Raw genomic sequence first — 23,416 nt, 5'->3', positions numbered from 1 at the left:
AAAGAGCTTGATATCAGTCTGGTAAAACCCAAGGACTAACAGGAAATGGAGTTAGATGCCCCGAGAATCAACAGGAAGGGGAGTGAAAGCTGTTTATAGAATTTAGCGGCAAGGAAGTTGTTAGGGACTGAGCCAGGGAGCTCAGGAGAGGCTGGCTTACAGGGTGAATCTGCTCTGTGTGCACAAGTGAGCTCTTCTAGAGCAGTGGTTCTAATAATAGGCAGGGCAGCAGCTGGCGTCCATGCGTGTTCGGGGTGTGTGTGAGAAATTGGTTATTTACCTTTTAAGCCTAGACTTTCAATCATTGATATTCAGTTGATAGGGAGAATTTGAAGACTCATAACAACTGAAGACAATCAATAGAAATTTGAATACAGCATATTACTTATCTTAGAAACCTAAAAGGTCTTTAAGAGTGTCCATGTTCTTCCCATAGGGACATGACACAGCTACAAAACTCTGTGGTGTTAAATACACTTAAGAATACAAAATGATTCCAGTGACTTCTCTAGGAGAATCACATTTTTTAAAAACATACTTTAAGAATCACATTTTAAAATATAATTTTGAAGTTATATCAACTTTAGCTACTGTCCATAGAGATCATATTCTTTAAATAATAAGTATCTTCGCATTGCCGCGGGCAGAGGGAGCTTCTCCACGGAGGCTGGCTGGCAGAGTCGCTGGAGTCCCATAAGTCTGCGAATCTTTAATCGGCACAGATGCTTTAAGGAGCAAGGATTCTCTAAAATAAATGGGGAAACAAGCAGAAAGGGTCAACGTTTTATTGGCTTCCCATGTTAGATAACAGCCTGTCTCAGAGTAGCACGCAGTGTATTTCTGAAAATATGCACTTTAGCAGCTGATGATGCTGACCTCAATTCACATTTCAGTTAAGTCCTCTAGCCCTTGCCTCATGATCTGAGCTCCGCCAGGACAGGAATCCCGTCTGCATCTGTGCCAGGAGCAAGTCTGGCTCCCGATGGGTGTCCAGTTTGTTAAATAAACAAATGGATTGGATGTTAAGTAGCAAATCGTCCCACATTTCTCCTTTATTTTACTTTAGAACTAAATATTATATGGACATATTTCTTTATTTCCTCTCTTTTCTACTAGTTTTTCTGATGAATAACTATCAGTAAAACACCACCAGACAATTTCATAAATCATCCACTACTCAATCTGAGGCCTGTTTCCAGTGTCTGCCACGCACTAGATACTAACATTCACACATCTGGTGCTATGTAAATATATTTTTCAACTTCTTACTCTTTATTAGGAGTATAACACTGATGTTTTATGCCAACAAACAGAACCCATGAAGGAGCAGCATAGAACAAGTCCACAAGTAAACACTGGCTCTGGACTCCGTCAGCTGGGATTAACACCCTGTCTATGTTACTTTGTATGACCTTGCCCAGTGGATTAACCCCTATAATTAGTATTCTCGTTTATGTAAGATGGGTAACAATAGTACCTACTTCATAGGAGTGTCTGAAGGCTAAATAGTCCATAGAAACTGCTAGAAAAACCCTTGATACGTTGGGCTGTAACATTCAATAAATGTTGGGAGAGGTGGACAGCTCAGTAGCTAGTATGTTTGCTGTCCAAGAATTCAGTTTATTAGGGAGGCAGAAACAGGTAGATACTGGAAGCTCAGTCTATCTAATCAGAACCACCCCTCTACCCCCAAGGAATGATATCTGATGTTTACTTCTGACCTACACATGTACATACACATTTACTTGAACTGCTACACTCGTATGCATACAAACACAAATACAACAAAAAGAAACCTTAGGGACTATTCACTTTAATGATGAAAGTGACCACGTTTTGTTATATCTGATTATAAAATTTCAAACTACATTATTTTAATATTAAAACAAAGTTAGGTTTGGAGGCATGTACCTAGAATCCCAGCATTTGGAGGGCAAGGCAGGAAGGTCACAGGTTGGAGGTCAGTCTGGGATACAGATGGAGTTTCAGACTAGACTGGGCTGCAGAGCAAAACTCCATCTCAAAAATAAATTAGGCCATTTTCTACAAACGTGAGGCAAAACGATTATGATTAAAATAGGTACCTTCCCACATTCTATAAGATTGCAATTTTATTTTGTGCCTTAACAAACAGACCACCTTACCTAGAGCTGGAGGAACCTGACATCCAGTGGCTTATCAGGCTCACAGCAGCCAGCTGACAAGCTGCTGCAGAAACAAACCATTGAACTCACAGAAAAGCACCTACCTTCACTCTTACCGGGAGTATCTTTCTAAATCCATAACAACTAGAAATTCATTTACAATGGTACACCTAGATCATTAATTCTAGAAAAACCTGTGTTCCTTAGGATAGAGATAACTGCGATTGCTGCAGAAAAAGCCACTGTTATCAAATAAGACGCACAAGGCTCAACCCCTGGCTTTGGGGTTATGCCCAAAACTTTGGGAACTTAATTTATTTGTATGTTAGTGGTCTTCTCATTTTGAAATAGACAAACTATTTAAGCCTTCTGAAATTTTAAAACATGGGACTAACTACATACACACATAGTTTCATCATTGGAAGTATCAAGTAGATGACCAACTTTGCCTACCTCATAGGTTATAAAATAGAACACCGCCAGCCACAGAAGATGGTGGCACAGCCTTCCAACCTTCATTCCTCCTTCTCCCAGAAACCACCACGGTTCTCACTTGTACAGCAATTACCCCTTTTGAAGTCTCATCATTTAAGTGATCTGTCCCTACACTAATTATAGGACAGACAAAAAAATGTGGCCTTCCTGTCTTGGCCTCCAAATGTGGGGATTACAGGCTTAAGCCTTTGTTTTAGTAGTAAAAGAACATTAATTTAAAATTTATAAAAAAACGTGATCACTTTTCTCATTGAAGTGGATAGCCCCTAATGTTTCCTTTTGTTAAGCTTGTGTGTGTGCCACTTGAGAGTGGCAGTTAAGTGAATGAGTGTGTGCCTATATAGGTTAGTGGTCAACATCAGATGTCATTTGTCTGGGGCTTTCCTTTGGCTGGAGAGTTACAATTTTACATAATATTATTTGAATATCTTAATGATCTTTAAGTTCTTTCTCTATTCCGTTTCTTATCATATCACTCAATCATTAAAGGAACCAAATTTTCTATGTTTTCCTGTGGTTGGTACGTGTAGCCATGGTGTAGCTCCCTGTCTCATTGTCTCCTCTAATTTTTGAAAGCTAGTAACTGAATCCAGAGGGTGAGCCTACGTATGTCTGATCTCTTTGGCAAATGATTTTCTCTTCTCTGGGACCTCCACAATATGATACTACAATAGCCAAGGTATAACAAACACACTCATTTGTTTATTCAGGGTATAAAATGATAGTTATATAAATTTTCCTTCATTATTTGAGACACTTCATGAAGAGATTTATTTATTTATTTATTTATTTATTTATTTATTTATTTTGCTCATCTATTTTTGGTTACTTGTGACACGTTTCATATAGACAAGGCAGGAAAAACGGCTTATGTGTTTTTAACAAATTTCAAGGCAAGTTGATTTTTCTATAACCCCTCTGGAATAATCAGGTTTTAAGGTACCGTGTATTCAGACATTTTGGACATGTTAATGTTACTTGTTGAAACCGCTGTGTTTTTGAAACTTGAATGGTCCCGTTTGGCCACTGAGGGTCTCTCTAGGATGGCTCTTGGACTCTCCTGACCCAGTTCTGATAGCCACTGAGATTCTTGGATGCCTGATATGAGCAGATGCTCCAGGGTCATTCTTACAGATTTCCTTCCTCAGACCTGGAACCATCATTTCTTACTTCTTTTTGTAGGAATTGGCATTTCCACACCAAATTCTGTGTGAGAACGATGCTCAGAACTAGTATAGCCATTACTAATTATAAGCTTCTCTGAGGACAGAAAAACACACTCATAATCACATTCACAACAACAACAACAACAACAACAACACATAAGCATACAATAAGCAAATAAAATTTAAAGTAAAGGAAATATTTGTTTTTACCGATTATTTGGCGTATTTCTGGCCATTCTCTCTGTACTTCTAGCACAGACTTCAATTTCGCACACAGAGGGACATAATCCATGTAATCTATCAGTATGCGGACAATGCCGCCCACCAGGTGCTTCATCCATGGAACTGTAATAAACTCACAGAACTGAGAAAAATGATAACAGTTAACTTAGTGGTATTTTAATATATTATGTGCATGATCAGTATTATCTGGAAAGTTACTCTTTGTCTTTTTACAAGAAAGAAAATATTCATGATTATGATGAAAAATGAAAAAGAAATGCTATTTGAACTATTATTACTTTGAACTAATAGTACTAAATGCAATTTCATGCTCTGTTGGGATCACAGTGAACATGACATAGAAGATGTTTTTTCTCTAGTCCTAATATTCCACCAAGTGGGCACAGGTAAATAATTGCATTTTAAAATTCTTTGACACCGTGTTTCTTTCCAACCCAAGAAAAGAAATAACCTTGTTTCCTGGCCCTCTTTATGCTTATCTTTCTACAGCAATAAGAAGTAAAAACTGAGAAGCGTATAAGTTAAAATTTATTTTCTTTGCTCTAACCGTCCTCAAATCAGTGACATTTTATAGGTTAACCTGGGAGATTGTGTATTTTACTCAGAACTTAAAATATCCTCCAGAATAGATTATACATTCGGCTATAAAACAAGACTTACTATTATTAATACCAAAGCCATTTCAATTACATTTTAGGACCACAACGGTATATATCTAGGAATCAGAAACAGGAAGAAATTTGGATATTTTATAAATAACTAAAAGTTAAACAACATACTCTTGATCAACTTTGGCAGTCGATGAATAAATCAAAAGGATTTAAAAAAAAAAAAATCAAAACTTAACGATTCCTGAGAAAAATGAGTTGAGGTACTGATCCAAAAGAAGAGGAAAAGGAACTCACCGGATTGTCTTTTATTATGCAAGACGTCCATCCTGGCAGTCCCTCCTCCTCTATCTCTGACCACACAAATGAATTTCCAAAGATGTCTCCATGCATGCAGTCAAAACATAGCTCCACTTGGTAGCCATTATTCAGCAGGAGCCTCAGCATAAGCTCGTCATTTAGGGCATACTGAATGGCGCTGGGGAAGCGAGTGTCATTCACATGCATAAAATAACAATTGACGTCAGCCCCATAGGAGAGAAGCAGCCGTACGATTTCATGTCTATTGGCCCTCACTGCCACAAGGAGACAGTTGAGGGGATCTAAGTTGGGGTCTGCACCTGCCGCCAGAAGGACTTCTGTGCAGTGCACATCATTATTAGAGACAGCAAAATAGAGTGCAGTCTTTCTCTCATCATCGTAGCTCTGGGAAATGTGGTCGGCAAGCAGGGCGTTGACATCAAAACCTTTATCGATGAGCAGTTCGAGGCACTGGGCGTTTTGTCCGTCTGCTGCTGAATGAATTGGAGTTAGGCCGCTTTTCTGAATTGCGTGTTTGGATGTTACTGGGATAAGTAATTTCAGAGCACTAGAGGGGGAAAAAAAACCTCCTTAAGTACCCCATTGCATAAAGAAAATCAAATAATTAAATAAAACATCCTCATTGGACAAGTGAGTCCACTTTTGTTTAGTTTTCTATATTTCCTCCACATAACTTTGTGAGACTTGCTTAACCTATGGGAGCCCAGAGACTCCTGTTTAATTTACTGTGATTTAGTTGAGTGCTGATTTAGTTTCCCATGCTAAAACTTCTCAAGGAACATCCCAGATCTTCCATGTTTGGTTCTAGGTTTGAGTCCTCAGGGTTCTCCCACAGTTCTGAGTTCTTGACAGTAAAGCTTGTAAATCAATAGATGTGATTGCAAAAATTGTCCAAGAGAGTCATCGGCTTGTGATGGCGTAGAAGCACACTGAATAATCCTGACTAAAAGCCATGCAGTCTTGGCAAATGACTTGCACAGCATAAGCATAACACTTTGCTTTAAAAATGAACAACATAAAGGTTTAAGGAGGAGCAGGACTTGTCCAAGGTCCTACGTTCCATGTGAAAGGAAGGGATGGAGCTTTAATCTTTTGATTCTTATTAATTCTTTCTATTTTATTGATTCTTAAGCCATCTACTAGTATTACCCATGCACCTTCTGTCTCCTATATAGCTCACAATGAATTCTTAGTGAAAAGCAGAATCTTCAGTATTCCCTCATACTTGTATCCCTCCAGATGAAATAACTGTTCCTAGCTCATCTTTCTAAATACATGTGATGAATGCTTGTGAATTTCACACTTCACTAACCATGTAGACACTCAGGAGAGCCACAACCAAGGATAACTTGATCTCCTGTGCCTAATTCAGAGCTCTCATGTGTGAATTTATGAACACTGGGAGTAAATCCAGGTAAACTTTAACAACATGTCACTTCACATCAATTATGCGTCACTGATCCCTTAACTTTGCCAGTGTGGCTACCAGAAATAATGAAGCCAAGCTGTCTCATCGTTTTTGAACTTGTAACATATTTTTAATTTCTTAAAATCATCTTCTCTTAGTGGATAGTTTCATGTTGTGATTCAAGGTTTCAATTACTGTGTTGCTTATAACATGCTGTGGTTGAAAATTCCACTCAATATAAGTTACAATGATTCTTTTCTATTTAGCAATATATTCACCATTATAGTATCATGTACATCCTGCAAAGCTAGGAAATGGCTGAATTACTACAGGGTATCGTAACAAATTCTAACCCTCAGTCAAGGGCAAAATGTTCAGAGACTTTGTAGTCATTTGTTGAACACTTCTTTTTTTTTTTTTTAAATATAGAAATGCCAGTTGGTAAAGATTTCTCAGTTACAACTTTATTCCTCTACAAGGAATACTTTTTATTTAATATTATAAATGCATTATGTGAAGGTCAAGAGTATAGAATGAAAGAGGAAAAGCTATGAAATCATTTACAGGCATTGAAATAAAAAAATGTGTGGAAATTTCCCTTTGAAATTTGGGGAGTATCATATAACAAGAGATTGTACTGTACACATGCCTTCGTGTTTTTATAACTTAAAGTGATCGCCTCAATATGTTACTTACAGATAATGTCCCTCGTAGGCAGCTCTGTGTATGGGAAGGTGCCCTGCTCTGTTGGGCACATTGCCGCTTCCTCCGTACTTCAGCAGGAGGGAGATGCAGTCAGGGTTTCCTCCTCCTGCTGCCTCGAATAGCACAGATGCCCCATCATCCGCCAAAGCAAACACATCACCACCTGGCGGTGTAAAGCACGTGGCTTAGACGGCTGAACAGTGTTAAGATAGTCTGTTAGAGTAGTCTGTCGGGTTTTTTTCTATCTGATAAAAGCTTACCTGTTCAATAACAGCTAAGCAACATGTTTCGTTTCATGAAAATTTCAAGGAGAGGGAGTCACAAAGACATGAGTCAAAACAAATCAGTAACCACAATGGACACGTGCTTTAAGCAATATGATCATGAGACTTCTCAATTTGATGAAAACAGGTAGCATTCTTTCAATTCAAAAGTATTTATGGATACCTACAGGGTGCAGATAGTGTGAGTGTGTGTGGCCCTAAGCTGAATAAGCCTGAGCAAAGGAGCTTAAAGAGCAAATGAAGGGTAACTAGAAAACATGCAGTATTGCTGGCTGCAGTGACAGCTTTAGTAAGATACATACCATAAAGAGAAGAGAACCATCTTTGATAATAGACCTACTGCTTACTTCATGAATTGGGATAGGGTTTTTATGTATCTCTGTTTCTTCCTCTGTTAACTAATGTAGCTTGTTCCCTGGGAACTATGTGGTGATTCAATGAAATTCCATTGGGAAACACAAAAATGCTAATTTTCACTCGTACAAGATCCTTTGGGGATCTCACGATTTACTTATGAATGAGGAGTCTGGGGATTGGGCATGTAAGTAGACAAGGGTTTCATAGGTAGTAGGTGGAGCAAGGATGTGGCAGTTAGGAATTGAGTTTCTTTCTTCCTGGCTGTAGAGTTGAAGGATTTGAGGTCTGAGAGGTAGGGAATGACACCGTCTTTTGGAGAGATTGGAAAAGGATTTACGAGAATGTCTCGAGAGACTCACGTTGAACTTTTCTGAATATTATCCTAAAGGAGAACCAGGATCTGACCTAAATTGATGCAGAGAGAACACCCATATTTTATTTTGCCTGGAGTGCAATATGCAGGGTTGGAGTAGTGAAGCATAAACCTGGAAAAACAATTCTGATTATCAAAAGCCATTGCAGTGGTGATTTGAATAGAATAGATTACTGATGCTGCCCTTGAGCAAGAGGCACTGAGTTGTAGTATAGTATGGATTCTATGACAGATCTGGAGAGTAGTTGGCAAATGATCACATTGGTCCAGGGAAGATGGGAAGGACCTGACTGAGAAAGGCAGACAGATAGCAGCATGAAGATAAGACAGACTTCGGAAGTTTGCAAACAGTTGGGTTTGGGAAAGAAAGTGATAGAAGATTTATAAATAAATCCAACCCATATTATTATTATTTATAAATAATCCATCCCAGTTAAGAGGGATGGTGACAGCAGCAAGTGGAAGAGAGAGGAGAAATTCAGCACAGATGACAGTAAAGGCCTTCCCAAATCTATGTGAAAACTAGGCTGCCTCTAGAGAAAGCAATGGGGGCTGGTCTTGCAGATCTCTGGTGGTCATACTGAATAGAGCTTATGTGGTGAAATAGGGGTTTAATGAAGGGCTAGGATAAAGCCCCACCCATTTATACTCAGAAGAGAAGGAGGAGCCCACGTGAAATGAAGAGAGTCTTTCTGAGAGCGGGACAGAGTAACTGACTTCACATACCTTTGTGAATAAGGTGTTCTAACACATCGCAGTGGCCATACTCAGCAGCAACTCCTAAGGGTGTCACTCCGAATCCATCTTGCAGGTGGACATTGCCTCTGTGATTCAGTAGCAGAGTGATAATATCTTTGCGGCCTTGCTTAGCTGCTTCATGCATAGCTGACCATCGTTTGACACAGGGCTGGTCAAGGCTGGTATTGTATTTAATCAGTGCAGAGACCATGTCATAGGAGCCCCTCTTTATAGCTTGAACAGGAACATTAATATGAAGTTGCCTTATCAACATGAGGACTTTATATGGAACTAATTTATTTAAGCTAACATCAAAATAGGTAGAAACCATTCCGTTTCTTCTATAAAAGGATATTGTATTTCTCATGAGCTTTTGCTTTCTCATGCTCAAATTTCTATTTGTGCAGTCTGAGTCTTCAGGAGTCAGAGTGGGTAAGAATTTCACGAAAAATGTTCATCACCAAGATAGAATTTTGTATGTACCCATTCCAAACTTCAGTCTCTTCCACCCCCCTCAAAATGAGAACATGCTAGGTACGGTGTACAAATTAAATAATGTATGTTAACAATTTTGTATAGTACCTCAGTATAAAATATTAGCATGATAAATTATTCTTAGTATTGGTTGCTATTATTTCTAGGATGCTGGTCCTCCATAAATAAATATTTATCAGGTTTCTTCCCCATTGAAACAAATATTTTTCCCTACCAAAGATAGTATTCATCAGCAAATTGTACTTCAGACAAGGAATGGGTGAAGAGCCGGACCCTTCTGCAGGAGAGGGGTGTGAAGTGCACTTCTTCCTCTTACACTACCTGCTGATAACTTGCCTCTTCCTGCGCTTCTGCCTTCCACTGTGCTTCTGAGGTACTGACCTCATCCTAACTGCTGTTACTGCCAGGAGGGGTGGGCTTGAGTTTATCTTATTGCTATTGTTTCAGATTTTTAAATTTTAGGGGGAAAAAAAACCTCATGATAAAGAGTCTCTTCCCTTTAAGGTGCCACCTTTCTGCTTCACTCTGGGAGATTCTATTATCATGATTAACCTTTCCCCATGAAAAAAGAAAAACAGTGTATGCAGGGGATCTTCAATAAAAGTAATTTCTTAAAATTTATATTTTCACTTCCTCTTTAATACTTTGGAAGAATGTATTTTCTATAGAAATAATAATTACAAAAGTGGCGATTCATCCTTTACAGATAACCTGTAAAGACTGTCTAAACTAATAACCAACTGAAATAATTAAACCCGTAAGGCACATTATTAGTCTAATGTAGCTGATAATAAAATATGGGCTTATGTATAGTTTTATGCATACTCTTTTATCTGTGGGTATCTATATACAAATTCTATTGTATATGAAAATCAGATTTCAATTGCTTTATTAGAAGTTATATGGTTTACATATTCAGATTTTAATTAGAATTGTATTTAATTAGAATTAGTATTATTTAAGATATCCTTGGAAATCTGTGGCTTGCTGGCTTCCTCTTTTTATTTCTACTTTGTCATTTTCTCTCTTTTTCTTAATACATGAGTTTCATTAGTAGTGTACATAGGCTCTCCAAGTGATTTTCTGACTCAGAAAATGCACAGGGAAGGGAGCGCTAAGATTTCTGGGTAAGGACTGAAAAAGTGAGAGAAGAATGAGTGGAGGAGGGTGCACTTTGATCTGTGAGGTAAACTGTCAGAAGCAGCATGAACTGACATGTGAAGGTGGAGAGTCATGGAGAACAGAGACCAGTGGATCTGCGACCCCAGAACAAGCAGTTCTCCTTGCTTCTTCCATAACCAGCTGGGTTGGCTAGGGTAAGCATGGCGATCCAGCAGAGGAAAGGTGACACCACATCCCCTGGGTGAACACAGAGTCCTTCCAAGGGCAAAAACCATAGTAAGTGTCAGATCGCCACAAATCTGATACTTGTGGTATCACATACTTGATGAGTGGTAACTCATCAAGGAGCGCTAACACGACTGTATTCGATCGAGCACTACAGGTCAGAGCCAGCTGGCTGAGCGAGAGGAAGGGTCCTGGGTGGATTTAAGGTTATTTTATTTTTGTCATCTGAACATCCTTCATGAATAGACACAAAGATGAAGGATTAAGTCCAGAAAGACATTAAAATGGAATTACATAGAGAAAGGACCATTCCCCCTCTTATCTCTCCTTTGTGTGTTAATGATCCATGAGCAGCAAATTTAAAAGTAGTCCAAGAGCAAAATTGATAAACTCACATGGAAGATCCATTTTCTTATAAAACTCCTATTGATGCTGTCTCTATATTTCTCAGGACAGTTCAGGCAATGAAGGTCCTGAGTTTTTGCAGATGTAATGACTTATTAAAAATTCCCTTAATTTACTTGCAGTATGTGCTTTCTTTGTAGCATTTACATTAATTTTCCACTTACGTGTATCTAGCTCTTCAACAAGTTTTAAGCAAAAGAGTAATCAATGTCTTTAAATCTGGAATTCCCAGCAAGGCATCCAGTTTAATATGACTTCTCTTTTCTTGGGGAACTATCACGTGTGAGGATGTAAAGCCCCCTAACACAGCTTCGCAGCCAAGATATAAGTCCGCAGATCTCAAGTACCAAACCCCAAATTCTCACTCCATCCACATGTCCCTCAGAAAAGCCAACGTTATCTTGGGGCATACCCAGTCAATCTTACCTCTTTCTTCTTCAGTCATCAGATCCCATTTGTTGGTATTGTTTATTTGTTTGGGTTGTTTTGTTTTGTTTTTCAGGACAGGGTTTCTCTGGGCTGTCCTGCTTTCCTGTTCTGGAGACCAGCCTGGCCTCAGACTCAGAGGTCCACCTGCCCCTGCATCCCTAGTGCTGGGATTAAAGGACATGGACCACCACCGCCTGGCCAGTCATCAGATTCTTATTAAACATTAGTAGGGGATGAAGATTGAGAAGCTGATGCACAGCAAGTTTCAATCGCCGCCCTCTCTGCACTGTAAGCTCTTAATAGGGGCCGACCTCAGTATTGCCCACAGCGTCTCCTCTTCTCGTCAGTCTCCTTTGACTGTTCTGATGGAGAACTAGTGTTCCTCTTTCTGTCATCCTCTCTCTAGCATGTTCTCTGGCAGCATCTTGCACACACAGCTCTCCCTTTCAGCTTGACCCCATCTGGAGGGTATTCCTTTAGATTTGACACCTATGGTGTCACTGAACTAATTTAGGACCCTCCTGGTTTTCTGTACATTAAGAATTAAACTACGTGGCCAATTTTCATGATGCTTTTCCTGGGACAAAATAATGAAATTCATGGGCAGGGGAACTATAGCTGGGAGCATAGAAAGGTTGAGGAAGGGTAGGCATTCAGGCCAGATTTTAGCCAGTGCTCAGTGGTTTCTAAAAAACACTTATGAAATATTTATATTTGTTTCAAAATTCCAGAAAAAAAATCATTTACCAATCAGAAGAGGCGTCTCTCCTTTGTCATTTTTGGTGTTGGGCCAGACCCCTTTCTCTAGCAACGTCTTGACATTTTCCACCAGACCAGCTTTGACTGCCAGAGTCAAGGGTGTTTCTCCACCACAGGTCTTGAATTCCCAGAGTGTCTTATAGGATGCTGAGACATGAAAGCATTTTGTTGAGAAGTTAAAAAACCACATCTGCTTTTGTGATTTTTATGTAAATCAGAATCACCTAATAGTATACACATAATATCGATTCAAATAGTTAATGATAAATGAAATGATAAGAGAAGGCACAATAAGCTGACTTGTGACCTAGGACACACTTTTGTCAATCCCATGTGGTGACAGTAACTTCCTACCAGCCTGGACAGCATTCTCAGGTGACCAGAAGCAAAAGTGCAATTGCAGGGGCCACAGCTTGTGCTAGACTTTCATTCTGCCTTTTATTTTTGCTTGTTATGTTCAGTTGGTACGGCAATAATGTCTCCACTTCTGCTCTAGTTTTTGAGTGTTTTCTTACCATCCAGCACAGTCTCCAGTATCTGTGGAATGGGTTGGACTACAGCTTCATGCAGTGGGAACCATCCTTTCTCATCTGCTTCTTCCAGTGCATACTTACGTTGCACATACTCCTGGAGCTCAAAAATGCGACCTACACAAAATGAGGGACGCATTACACACTGGCCCTGGCAAGGTGGGAACGCTCACTTCTACCCCCTTGTAGCATGCATGCCCACTCACCTTGCCTTATGGCCTCCACAAGCTTTCTGTTTTGATCACTTAGCTGTACCAATCTAGCAGAGAATAAGAAAAGCAATCAAGCCTCCTTTGTCCTGGTGATGCATTTTTGAGGATCTAAACAATAAACTTTAGTTCTTATAAACATGTATGTAATAATATCAATTTTCAAGAAAATCATCTAGCTGATTTTCTCCACTTGAAAATTTCTCCGAAGCGAGACACAGAGTACACTAGCAAAAAGAGCAAAGTACAGGATTAAGAGGGTTTTTTTTGGGGGGGGGGTCTCTCCAAGTAATAGAAGTAGGATAAATGACTGGAGTCGGAATCAAGGGGTTGGGTGCAACTTATAGCCCGACTTCATGACTCTGGGAAAGTGTGCTAGCCTTTCTGTGTGTTGTTTTCTTCATCTGGCTGGGGTTAGATCAGAAGACTCCTCCTACTTTCAAAACTTTGTGTTTAATAAATGTTACCTGGCTCTTAGTAATTGCTGAGACGTACTGGGGAGTTTATGGCCCACGTGCATGTTAGAAGTATTTAACCAATTGATCAACAGGCAGAGCATTTACTGAATATACTCCCGTTCAGTGGCCCAGCAGTCAGGAGTTAAGCTCATAGGGCAATTGTGTGGTACATTGCTTCTTAAATGGAAACAGGAACTTCATAACAAAGGTATTAGCTCTACTAAGCAGAAGCATCTGCTAACATGACAGATTTCTGAAGGTCATGTGCCGGGCTCTCAGAGTCAAAAATCGGTCTGAGGTTTCAACACTATGAAAAAGTTTAAAGACCATATGTTTTATATAACATGTACCCTTTTAAAAGTTAAAAGATTTATATTGACCTAGTTTCATGTTCATTTTCAAAAGTTTGAAATAGAAGAGTTGGAGAGATAGCTGGTAAAGCGCTTGCTGCATAGGCATAAGGACCTGAATTCAAATCCCCAGCCCATTCCTGTAATCCTAGGGGGAGACAAGAGGATGCCTGGGGCTTGCTCAGCTAGGCAGTCTAGCTAAATGCCAGATACAGTGAGAGGTCCCATTTAAACAGAAAGGTAAGAAGAAGAGACTCAATATTGACCTCTGACCTTGCCAGAGGTGTGTGCAATGGTGCTCATGAGTGCACGCACACACACACACACACACACACACACACTGCACACATGCACTGCACACACACACTGCACACACACACTGCACATACACACTGCACACACACACTGCACATACACACTGCACACACACACTGCACATACACACTGCACACACACACACACGTGCACTTCATACAGCTCAAAAGCAATAATTTTATAGCAATGAGAATACTCATACATACTAGTAAGTTCCAGACCAGAAAATTCTAAACACGATAATAGAATGTAAAGGTTAACAAAGGCCTAATTTTTCATTATGTGTCATGTATAACAAGTACTTATTTTTGCAGTTTTAGATTCTATTGTTACTATGCTTGCAACATCAATTTTATGTATGTTTGGTTTTTTGTTTGTTTGTTTGGGTTTTTTTGTTTTTTTGTTTTTGTTTTTGTTTTTGTTTTTCGATACAGGGTTTCTCTGTGTAGCCCTGGCTGTCCTGGAACTTACTCTATAGAACAAGCTGGCTCGAACTCAAAAATCCGCCTGCCTCTGCCTCCCAAGTGCTGGGATTAAAGCGTGCGCCACCATTGCCTGGCTTATGTATGTTTTAATGTGTCTACTCACAAGAGTTAGCTGACAGGGTGGCAGCTAGCATACATACAGACCTCTGTCTATTTTTACACTGTTATCACAAATGTGTTCAAACTCTGCTCATTGTCCCTCTTAAGTTCACATGAATTTAGATTATAGGCAATCTCCAAACAAATTCAGCTATGGATTTCCCACTTAGGAAATTTCCATTTTCTACATGAGATGCATATTTGTAGAACAAATTATTAAAATATCTGCAAAGTTGACATTTTTAAGTTGTTAGGCATCACATCATAAAAAGAGTATGTGTGTTGTGGGGGGAATAAACATTTCTATAGAGGAGGACTGATTCTCACAGCAAATGACTGCCATAAAGAAATTTGTTTAGAGTAGTTGGTTAGAATGCTACCTTTTGGGATGGAATACAGCCTGGCTTGCTTCAATGGATTCCTGAATACAGAGCTGAAGGTCATAACTTGCAAGATGGTCATCGTTAGAATCATCATTAATATCCATATCTGCAAATAATTTTAAAAGAGTTGATTTCTTAGTCTCAACAAGGATTCAGAGCAATAGGTGCAATTAACATAACAAATGCAAAATGAAAAAAAAAACAATGTATTTACCTTCTCTTGGTAGATACACACAAATACCTAAGATCTTAATCCATGTATACATAAGCTCCATTGTATTAACTTTAGAGGTTCCATTGAAACTTTAATTACCAGCCCCTTGAGTGTTTACATTTTCTAACTTTGACTTTCCAGTACTGTCTCTAGAAGGGCCCACGGTCTTTCATCATGCTAGAATCCAATGGATACTAACCCAGGCTCATTATTTTACATAGCACTTTAGAACCTTAGAACTCAACTGGAGCAAAGGGGATCAGTCAGCACAGATCCTTTCTTCTACAGCCATCGGATGTCTGCTGCTCTCAGAACATCAGTGGCACATTTGAGATGAGGACCATCTTAATGTCTCTTATACTTGGGACTAGCACCTCTGTAGATGCCCATTAATTCCTCTGACCATTTCTGTCCACCTGTCACAAGCCACTGCTTTTCACCAGCCTGTCTCCCCTGAGGATACTATACAAAATGAAAATAAGTACTCACTGTGCTTTTAAAAAAGATATCTAAAAAACAAATAAACAAAAAAGTTATCTATTAGAAAAGTAACTCTCTCTCTTTAGTGTTAAGTCAGCTCCTTTGGTGAAAGGCAGGAAATTTAGTTTAGTATAAAAGCTGAAAATAGTCCTACAGTGGGGTGACTAAGCAATATGAAATTATCATTAGTTAGCAGTTCTGCCAAGCCCAATGCATTCCTTCTGACATTTGACACAGCACTGAGCTTTTTTAAGGGGAGAGACAGAAGCAAGGTCTGCAAGCGATTTCCAGACACAGTTGACTTGGGCTGTGCATGTTCTCAGCTTTCAAGGTCAGATAACCTTAAAAGACAGATCGAAATATGCGGATAGCCAAGGTCTCCAATCTCAGGACAGACTGCACCGAGCCTGTAACATTGTGAGGATTTTGTTCGTTTTGCTGTAATGAGCCTTGTTTGGTCATATACCCTTTTGTAGTACCAGAACTCAGGAGGCTGAGATAGGAGGTTCACAAGTTTCAGGCCACCTTGAGCTGCAATGATGGGACTTTGTCTCAAAACATCAAAACAAACAAAACAACAACAACAACAACAAAAATACTGTTCTGGATAAGCAGCCTTACAACTGTTTTGGAACAGGACAAAGAGGGCAGACGAATTTGAGAAGGTCCCACGCTCGACTGATCATACTCCCCAATGCTGACCTAATTGTCTCCTTGCAGGCCAGTATGCATACCGGAATCTTCTTCACCAAATAGATTCAAATGGTACATATTTATCTATTACAAACTGGCCTATTGCCTCTTGACCATCGACTGTAAGTACACAAGATCAGAGAACTAGTGTGGAACTTCAGTGTCTGGAGATGAATGTCTGAATGATCTGGGGTCCCCACATGGCCCTTGAATGGTGAGTGAAGGAGATAATAAATGCATGAGGAGTATCTAGCTCTTCCTTGGTCTTACAACTGACCATTTCTCTCAGGAATGCAGTTCTTCTTCCAATGGAACAAATTAACTGCTGACTTTGGATCTGGCTTCATTTTTCCTCTGCTCTGTGTTTTTTTTTGCATCTGCTGCTTTCTTCAGAAGGCTGTCTTGGCTGCTCTGCACCCTGGTCCCCACTGCCGCAAGCCTGGTCCAGGAGGCTTCCTCCAAAGCAGTCCTTATTGGAATTCTCCGCTTCCTCTCTCACCCTCTTTCTGTAAATATCTCTTCTTATGCGACATTTTCCTGCCATTTGAATTTGCATGCATTCCATATTTGCTTTGCAAATTCTTCAAATACTTGTGTTTTGTTCTCACTGGGCTATTGCCTTCCTGAGAGGGAACAAGCCACTTTCTCTTTCTCAGTGCTGGGGACTCAGGGCTTGACAAGGCAAGGCAAGCACTAAACCCCACCCTTGGCCACACTTTTTCTTTTATAGCATTTTGATTTCCCCACCCCTAATTTATCTGCTCACCAAAGTGTCAAATGACTTCTCTTTGTGGAGACAGGAAAAGTTCCTGACACATTTTCTTTTTTAAACGAGTATGCACTGAGTTCTTCGGACAACAAAATTACATAATACCGTTAACCCTTAAGCCCTGCTGCTTTTCTTGCTGATGTGACTGCAGACACGGGGTTATGGAATTAGTCTGTGATGTAGTGCCCCTAACCTGTTCAAATACCCAGCTGAAATCTAACCCTGATTGAAATGTGGGCAACCAGTGCTTGAAACACTGCTTGCTCCTCAGAGGCTAGAGTTGGTCTGTGAAACAGGTCCCTAACATTTTCAATAGTGTTTTAAACATCATCAAGAGGGATGTGACCAGCTGGGCATGGTGGCCCACTGCTTTAGTCCCAACACTTGGGAGATAGAGGCAGGTAGTCTATGAGAGTTCCAAGACAGCCAGGGCTGTTACACAGAGAAGCCCTGTTTCAAAAACAAACAAACAAACAAACAAACAGGGAATGTTATCAATATTCCTAGCTGTTTTATAGCCATAATAAAAAAAAACCTGGTAAAATCATGGGGAAACCATGACAGAACAAGCCCACCTTACAGGCTGTCTCCAGAAGAACTGACAGTTTAGATGACTAGAAGTTCAATGTAAGTACAGTCTGGTGTCAGAATAGACATGAAGAGGTGTCATTGGAATGGCCTGAAGGTATGAAGACAAATGAGGAAGATGAGAAAGGCAGGTAGAGAGTGACTGTTCTGTATTGAAAATTTGAAATGACTAGGCTGATGGATCAATGGGAAATTATTAAAGAAATTGCTGCTCTAGGATATGAAGAAAATGATGGCATTTTGGCATCAAATATCTTAATTCTCAGTCTAGAGAAACGACTTGGCCCTCTATTAAGAAGGTCATTCCCATTGTTCTGGAAACAGTCACTCCCTCCCCTCTCTCTGTCTCTGTCTCTGTCTCTGTCTCTGTCTCCTCTCTCTCTCTCTCTCTCCTCTCTCTCTCTCTCTCTCCTCTCTCTCTCTCTCTCTCTCTCTCTCTCTCTCTCTCTCTCTCTCTCTCTCTCTCTCTCTCTCTCTCTCTCTCTCTCTCTCTCTCTCTCTCTCTCTCTCTCTCTCTCTGTATGTGTGTGTAGGCCAGCGGCCAGCAGTCAAAGCTGGCTATCTTCCTCTGTGGTTCTCACATTATTTTTGAGAGAGACCCTCTTACTGAACCTAAAGCTCACAGTTTCTGACAGACTAGCTGGCTATTGAGCTCCCAGGATCCAGATGTCTCTTTTCAGCATCGAGGTTGCAGATGTTCATCAACATGCTTGGTGTTTTATATGGGTGCTGGGGATCTGAATTTGCATTACAGGCACCTACTGCCTACTAATTAATTTCCCAGTCTCAATGGCAAGAGAATTTTATGTGAATTGATTTCATTTACAATACTTGTTAACCTTGCTAAGGGTAGAAACACAGTTAATGGCAAATTATGGATTCTTTCTCTGAAGGGATCTGCCAACTTTGAATATAAATTTAACTCATGAACATGCTGAAGCTCTTTTATGTTTTAGATACTGTTTCCAAAAAAAAAAAAAAACTAGCTAAATTCCATATTTCTAAATGCTAAGTCCCAAATGTTTAGTTAAGACTTAAACAGTTATCAATTTGTTTTACAGATGGGCTGAGTTGCATCCCAAGTTTAGATGTGGAGAAAAAGAAGTCTGGAGACTATGCAAACTATAGAAAGTGTTTGCAAAGATATAGGATAGGGGGAGTACCATAAGCCACGAATCATGGAGGGCTGGCTTTGTCTCAGTAACCTTGCAAAGCACTTTGCACACACACCTGTTTTAAAATCCTTATTCTAACTGTATGTTGTAAGCATTATGGATCACTGCAGATGAGCGGAAGTTGAGCCTTATCCATTGAAACTCTCAGAGCTGACAGCAGAGCCTGAGTAGAAGGAGGAGGATACACTCTTCCCAGGCCTTTCAGAAGCTTCACTCTGTTGCTTTGAACATAAAACACTTTGATCCTGTTCTTGACAGTCAGCTCTCAGTGACAATAACTTCCAAAAATAAGCACCAGCTTCTAAAGTCACCTAAATCATTTGCTTTGGCTCTGCATGGGGAGGTTTTATGTTGCGTAGGGTGGTCTGAGGTTTCCTAAGCTTGTCTTCATTCCGTACTTTTTGTTTTGGAGTCAAAACATCACTGTCTAAAAAATAGGATCAGGATGCCAGTTGGTGCCTGACTGGAGTGGTCAGGAGGTTGGGATGGTGTTGCAAGGCACACTGAAGGAGAGAGTACCAGGGCAGGGTGTCACCTTGCATCAGATTTTCTAAACCACCTCCCATCTGCACTGACACCTCACTGTCAAGGCCGTTGGTAGTTTTGTGATACCCCTCAGAGCATTCCTTGAACTAACTAATTTGCTAACTCCTCTGTTGTGAAGTCATGGCTTTTGCTTTTCAAAAAACAAGGATGAAAAACAGCCAACTTTTTCATGAACTCTTTCATAGGTTTACTCCTGATTACATCCAAATTTGTTGGCACAACTGCCAAGACTCTGTCTTGGGCATAACAAAACAAAAGTTCTATCAGTCGATAACAAGGGAGGGGCGAGAAGCAGCTGAGTGGACAGTTGCTTCCACTATGCAAGGAAAGGCTTTGTCCATAAATAACATACTGCCCTCAGCACCTGTCAATCAATATCATCCTGTGGCATTAGTGGGAGAGTCTGTTCTTTAGGGAACATTGTCCCCTCTTCCAGTATCCTTTTTAAGATGCCAGTAGCAGGTGGACATTGTGGCACACTCCTCTATTCCTAGGTAGGATCTAGATGACTGATGCAGCCATCTCTGAGGTCAGCCTGAGCTACATAGCAGAGATCACTTCAAAAACCAAGAAACAGATGAACAAACCAGAAGTAAAATGCCTGGGGCATCGTGTTGGTCTCCACTATAGAGCCAGGATTTCTAGAAGGAGTTTCAGGAGGGGCACGTGTGGAAAGATGGCAGATGGTCATAGGCTGACATACCAAGGGAGGTGAAAAAGAACCCTAAAAAATAAATTATGTCTTCTTTCTCTTATGCAAGTGTAGCCCATACTCAGACCCCGGATTTCCAAAGGAGTACAGGTATCTGTTGTGTGGAATGCTAAGCCTAGTTAACAGAGGGATTTCCCGATTGGTGAGCTGGTCTCTTGCCATCCCAGAGACAATCATGGGCAGTTACTCTACCAGAGGGAAGGCAAGGGTTAAGTTGGAACATTTTCCAATTCTTGGTTTTATTAAGAAAATTAATTATTATAATTATTTTAAATGTTGTTTATTTTTATTTATCTTCATTATGCAATTTGTATTCTTAATTTTAAGAACATAACAAAATAATGTATTTTTATGATTTTGATGCTTATTAGTGGTCATTCACTGTTGTTTTCCCAGAGTCCCTTAGTACTAAGTAGCAAACTAGATACGTGGTTTTTAATTGCTGATTTGAGCAATGGAGTTCACTAGTCCTGAAGAGGTAAGAGAGAAAGTAATACCTATCAGAATTGGGCTTCTCTTCACAGTCACATGTGATCCTTGTTTACAATTAACACAGTATAACCAACATCATTTCTTTATGGCATTTGCCTTTTCTATAAAAGAAAGTCTATGGATGATGGGAAGAACTAGATAGATCCAAATAGTGTCTTTATTTCTTAATGGTACAAGATGTCCTTCTGGCACATGTAACACACACATACACACAAATGCAGACATTAGTCCAGAAAACAAACATTATTTTCGTGTTGCCTCAAAGATATATAACTTTATATTTTGGAAAAAGAAATAAAAAGGCAGATAAGACAATAAATCCTCATGTGATGGCTAATATACAGTGAGAATTTAGTAAGAAATGGCTAAAAGAATATATACATAGACAAACTACCTTTAAGATAAGACTGGAAGTAGATTTATCTTGTCTTTTTTTTGCATTATACATACCTTTTTTGGGGATTGGGGCCCAAGTCACTTTCAGTTTGGGGACTTCACTGATTAATATTTGGTTTCTGTGTAAATTCTCTATTGGTAGGGCCTGCTCCACCAGTTTGGTTCATCTCTAGTTTCACATACCAGAAGGAGATTATTTTCCTCTCCGTTAATTTCTAAGTCGAAATCATTTGTGACAGAAAAGTAGGAGGAAGCATGCTAGTTCCCGGAAGTGATTCAGAGTGTAGGAAGGAGTTCTCCGTCTCAGGGTGGAGGAAGGAGTTCTCCGTCTCAGGGTGGAGGAAGGAGTTCTCCGAGCCTATGCACGTGGACTTTGCAAGCAAGCAAGCTCACAGGAAAGGGGAGAGCCCTGCATGAAGGATGACTGATGGATGGAATAGCTTCCCTTACCCTCGAAAGCGATCACAGTTAAAAATCTTTTCTTTATAACTCTCCATCTAGACATCTATCTTACAAAAATGATCAGGGTTGAAGGAAAAGACATATACGTGGGAATGTTTATATCAATTTAAAGAGCCAAAACTTTAGAAACAACTCAAATGACCAATGTTAATGAATGAGAAGGAAACAGTGACACACACACACAATCAATAGAATATAATAAAGTTATTAAAATTAATATATCATACTCAATAGTTATGAATTAACCATATATAATCAGATGCTTTTAAGAAAAGGAGACTGGGGTGGTTTTTTTGTTTTTGTTGCTGTTGTTTTTTTGTTTGTTTGTTTTTTCAAGACAGGGTTTCTCTGTATAGCTCAGGCTGTCCTGGAACTCACTCTGTAGACCAGGCTGACCTCGAACTCAGAAATCTGCCTGCCTCTGCCTCCCAAGTGCTGGGATTAAAGGCATGTGCCACCACTGCTTAGCTGATTTTTTGTTTGTTTGTTTGTTTAATTCCCTCAGTTTTATTAAGGTAAAGAAAAATAAGATATAAAATCGCATATCTTTAGGACTCAGTATTACTTTTCCTCAGTATTCTATTACATAGTGTTCTAGTGTTCTATTGTGATAGAACAATGACCAAGATAACTGTCTTAGTTAGGTTTTTACTGCTGTGAATAGACACCACGACCAAGGCAGCTCTTATAATAACAGCATTAAATTGGGGCTGCCATACAGGATCAGAGGCTCAGTCCATTATCATTAAGGTGGGAGCATGGCAACATCTAGGCAGGCATGGTGCAGGAGAAGCTGAGAGTTCTACATCTATAGGCTGCTAGGAGAAGATTACCTTCTAGACAGCTAGGATGAGGGTCTTTTTAAAATTTATTTTATTGTATTAATTTTTTTAGGACGAGGGTCTTAAAGCCCACTCCCACAATGACACACGTACTCCAACAAGGCACTTGAACAAAACCACACCTCCTAATCGCGGCACTCCCTGGGCCAAGCATATACAAACCATCACAGTACCTTATAAAAGGAGAGGTTTATTTTGGGCTTAGGATTCCATAGGAATAAGAATCTATTACCACTGTGGCAGCAAAGTGTGGCAGCAGGCACGAGAGGCAGCAGGAACAGCTGAGAGTTCCCATCTCAAACCACAAGCAGGAACTAGGAACAAACTTGAAGCGGATCTAGGTTTTTAAGTTGTCAAAGCCAGTCTCCAGTGACACACTTCCTCCAGCAAGGCCACACCTCCTAATCCTACCCAAACAGTGCCACAAAGTCTGGACTGAGTATTCAAGTGCTCAAGAATATGGGAAACATCTCAGGTACACAAACCACCACGGATCCATAACTTGAAAATTCAATACTCATATGATTTACTCACCACAGTGTAGCAAATTCAAAAACGCCAGCGCACATAGTTTTATTTTTGGAGCAACCATATGAAGAAAAGTATGGGAATTCCTTAAAAAACATTTTTTTAAATAGAGATAAATGATGATTTCTAGGAATTTCTGGAGCATCTGAGGTCTGTCTGTACTCTCATGCCCACTGTGGCATTATTTGCAATAACCAAAGATAGAATTAAGTTTAAACACACAGGTGAATGTATGAAGAAAATGTGCTCTATATTACTGTGGAATTGTTATACTGTCATAAAAAGAAGGGAATGAAGTCATTTGTGACAAGAAGGATGAAGCTGTAGAGCATTACAGGATACAAAACAAATAAAACTCCAGAAAAGATACCGCCCGCAAGGTCTCAAAACATGGAATCCAAGAATGTTGATGC

The 23,416-nt window shown here is 39.8% G+C and overlaps 1 protein-coding gene across 1 annotated transcript in view; it reads right to left on the bottom strand.

Annotated features, from left to right (window-relative positions):
- Window positions 1-494: 494 nt before the first annotated feature.
- Asb15 (ankyrin repeat and SOCS box containing 15) overlaps window positions 495-23,416 on the bottom strand; it is a 48,813-nt gene continuing 25,891 nt past the window's right edge. The window contains exons 2-10 of the mRNA XM_031381298.1: window positions 15,104-15,212; window positions 13,014-13,066; window positions 12,793-12,924; window positions 12,266-12,424; window positions 8,831-9,076; window positions 7,082-7,253; window positions 4,954-5,524; window positions 4,016-4,169; window positions 495-745 (exon numbers count right to left, since the gene is read on the bottom strand). Coding sequence (XP_031237158.1) covers window positions 588-745; window positions 4,016-4,169; window positions 4,954-5,524; window positions 7,082-7,253; window positions 8,831-9,076; window positions 12,266-12,424; window positions 12,793-12,924; window positions 13,014-13,066; window positions 15,104-15,210 — 1,752 coding nt within the window. The 5' untranslated portion in view covers window positions 15,211-15,212 and the 3' untranslated portion in view covers window positions 495-587. The remainder of the gene's footprint in view (window positions 746-4,015; window positions 4,170-4,953; window positions 5,525-7,081; window positions 7,254-8,830; window positions 9,077-12,265; window positions 12,425-12,792; window positions 12,925-13,013; window positions 13,067-15,103; window positions 15,213-23,416) is intronic.

This window comes from Mastomys coucha, unplaced genomic scaffold, assembly GCF_008632895.1.
Source record: "Mastomys coucha isolate ucsf_1 unplaced genomic scaffold, UCSF_Mcou_1 pScaffold20, whole genome shotgun sequence".
NCBI lineage: Eukaryota > Metazoa > Chordata > Mammalia > Rodentia > Muridae > Mastomys > Mastomys coucha.
The sequence above is the reverse complement of the archived record's forward strand: the minus strand, read 5'-3'. Positions and strand labels throughout refer to the sequence as shown.